Source organism: Procambarus clarkii, chromosome 7 (assembly GCF_040958095.1).
Source record: "Procambarus clarkii isolate CNS0578487 chromosome 7, FALCON_Pclarkii_2.0, whole genome shotgun sequence".
Taxonomy (NCBI): domain Eukaryota; kingdom Metazoa; phylum Arthropoda; class Malacostraca; order Decapoda; family Cambaridae; genus Procambarus; species Procambarus clarkii.
The window spans coordinates 7,994,670-7,997,507 of NC_091156.1; the positions used below are offsets into that span (position 1 = coordinate 7,994,670).

General features: G+C 36.2%; 1 protein-coding gene across 1 annotated transcript; it reads right to left on the reverse strand.

The window, feature by feature from the left end:
* Positions 1 to 489: 489 nt before the first annotated feature.
* Positions 490 to 2,427, reverse strand: LOC123761471 (UV-stimulated scaffold protein A). Its single transcript, XM_045747499.2, has one exon. The coding sequence runs from the start codon at positions 2,425 to 2,427 to the stop codon at positions 490 to 492; it is 1,938 nt and encodes a 645-aa protein (XP_045603455.2).
* Positions 2,428 to 2,838: the final 411 nt, after the last annotated feature.

Sequence of the window (2,838 nt, forward strand, 5' to 3'; positions counted from 1 at the left end):
GAGGTAGCTCCAGGGAGCCTACGGGGCCCACCCAGAAGATGGCGTTTCATTACATTTATCTGTTTTTTTTTAACACGACTGACAAACATTGCTGATAATACCTATGTAGCCTTGTTATTAAAATGCTACTTCTGTACTATACTTTGAATATGAATTCATTATTAATGCGCAATTGATAAAAATAATAAATGAGTAAAACTTGGTGGGCCAGTCAGAGGCTCAAAGTTCATGCAGGAATATCCATGCCAAAAAAATAAAAAAATGCATTGCAATTATTATGCAGTACAGGTACTGCTTTTCAGACTGTCAGCGATAGTAACTATTAATGTCCATTCCTTCTTATTAGAGACACTTTAATGAATGTTTTATATTTGGTACTGTACAGCATTACAAAATATTATACACTTGTAGTACCCAAAATATAAAATACTATACACTGATAACATACTGTATATACACAATACAATATTTTGTAATATAAGAAATGTTTTAATTTTGACCAAAGTTAAAGATGGAAGACTGATTTGGGGCTGATGTATTTTCTCGAGCTAGAGCAGCATTCATGCGTCGCAATGCCTTCCCACTTAGTACTTTCTTGGCAAGTCTATCTCTGGCTGTAGTCTTCTTCAGATCAGTAAGATTTTCATATCTTCGTTTGCGTTTTTGCCGACCTTTTTGCACTTTGAGATCAACACCTGTAGCTGCCTTTAATTCGGCTAAAAGTTGAGGATCCTGCCAGGCTGGATGATCTCTTTCATATTGTTCACGAGCAGTACGCTCTCTAGCTGCATCTTCAGGACGAAGAGGCTTTCCAACTTCATCTCGAGGTACAATTGGGCCGTGAAGAGGGCATTTCTCTCGATCTTTACGGGGACATAAGCGACCTGACTTGAGTGGCGTTCGGCAAGCCCATTTCACGGGTTCCCATATCCGCTCATAATTTACTCTTTGGGTTGCAACTCCCAAAACACCTCCAGTATTCTGTATTTCCTCCTGCTCATGTAAATCTGGGGTGGCTGTCCACACTTGACTTAGCCCAGCTAGTGGATTTTGAAGGCGTTTAGGTATAAACTTCTCTTTGGCAAGATATTCATCTGGACACCTTATGGTCTGAGGCTTTTTCTTCATTTGAAGTGCTTCTTTTGCAGTGTGTTCTTCAGACAGGCAAGATACACCAGATGTTGATGGCTGATTGTAGGGATCACTGGGTTGTACACTAAGTGATTTTTTAGATGATTTTACCATGCCTAAAAGAGCAGCTTCTGACTCTGCAGCACTCACTATTCTGGGATCATCAATAGGCACCTCTAGAAAGTCTTCATCGTCATCACTATCAAAATCATCATTTACAGTAGGATTCAAACAAATTTGAGGAGTGATTTTTAAAGATTCAAACATTTTTACAGATCCTTCAACTAATTGCTTTAGATCAAGAATACATTTGATTATATGACCATTTCCCTCACTATGTGGTCGCATAGTTTGCTCCCAACCCTTAATTAAAGGCAAATATTTTGTGCTAAGAATTTGTACATGTTCTTTGAGGTTCCGTATCACTACCTCATTATCTGTAGTTTCTTGAATTTTTCTGACATCTTCCAAATTGATCTGTACACTAGTCCCTTTCATAATACCATGACCACGCATAAATTCTGAACCATATTCAATTTGCTCCGTAGCTTCCTCAACTTCCTCTGGCAGGAAACCTCCCTTGTCATCATCTTTATCATCATGTATGAAACCACCTGCCTGTGAGGTATCTTCATCATTTAGTACAATGAAAAAATCATGAACATCTGGGATCAACAACCTAAAACAATTACGAAACTGTACTATACAATCCTTAATTTCAGACGAGTTTTCTTGAAGATCAGCGTTAACCTTTGCAATTTTATTTCTTTTAATTTCTTCATTTCTCTGTCTCTCTTCTTCTGCTCTTTGTCGTTCTGCTACAGTTCTGGCTGTCAGTTCAGCAAAGTCAACTTTCTTACAGTCTCTCAAGTAATTATAGCCAAGTTTTAGTGTTACATAGCCTTCACTAAAATTATCATACCAACGCTGAATAGCTTCAACAGCTTTTTGTTTGAGGTTTCTGGAAACTGTTTCTGGTTTTGGAAGGGGGTGTTTTGGGTCTAAACCCAATACATGGTCAACAAAAAATGAAAAGTTTTTAAGCAACAGTTCACGGAAACAGTGAGACCTGCAAAAAATTTCATCACAAATTTGGAAAGTACTAAACCTTATTTCAGCATGTCTCTTCTTGAGCAGTTTACTGAGTAGCCTGTATAGTTCAATAACGTATATATTAGAAGACTTGCAAATTTTTTTCACTTTTTTTAATGTTATTTCATCTAGCTTATCTTTACCCGATGTTGTAAGTTCCTCAACTAACTTCCTGAGATGATAGGCTTGATAATCATTCTCCATTTCTTTCTGCTAAAAACCATGTTATCTGTTGAACAGAGAAACCATTCTGTGAAAAACTTAATTTTGACACTTGGCTAAAATTTTATAACTGAAATGTAAAGTGTTATTATATAATTAAACTCAACTTTATGAATGTGCCTAAGCTATGGAGCATGACACTGTACATCATTATTACCTATTTTTATTGATGTAACTGAAGAATGTGTCCAACATAGTGAGCTGTTATTGGCTTAGGCTTTCTGAGCTGCAAGAGATCTATATTATATTAGCCTAAATAATTTTTTAATTCATATTTAACATTGTTGGCCCATTGGACTAAATAGTTAATGCTGACCCAATCATAAAATGGGTCAATATTTATTATATTGACCAATTTCTTTAAATGTTATTTCATCTAACTTAAAAAAAAAA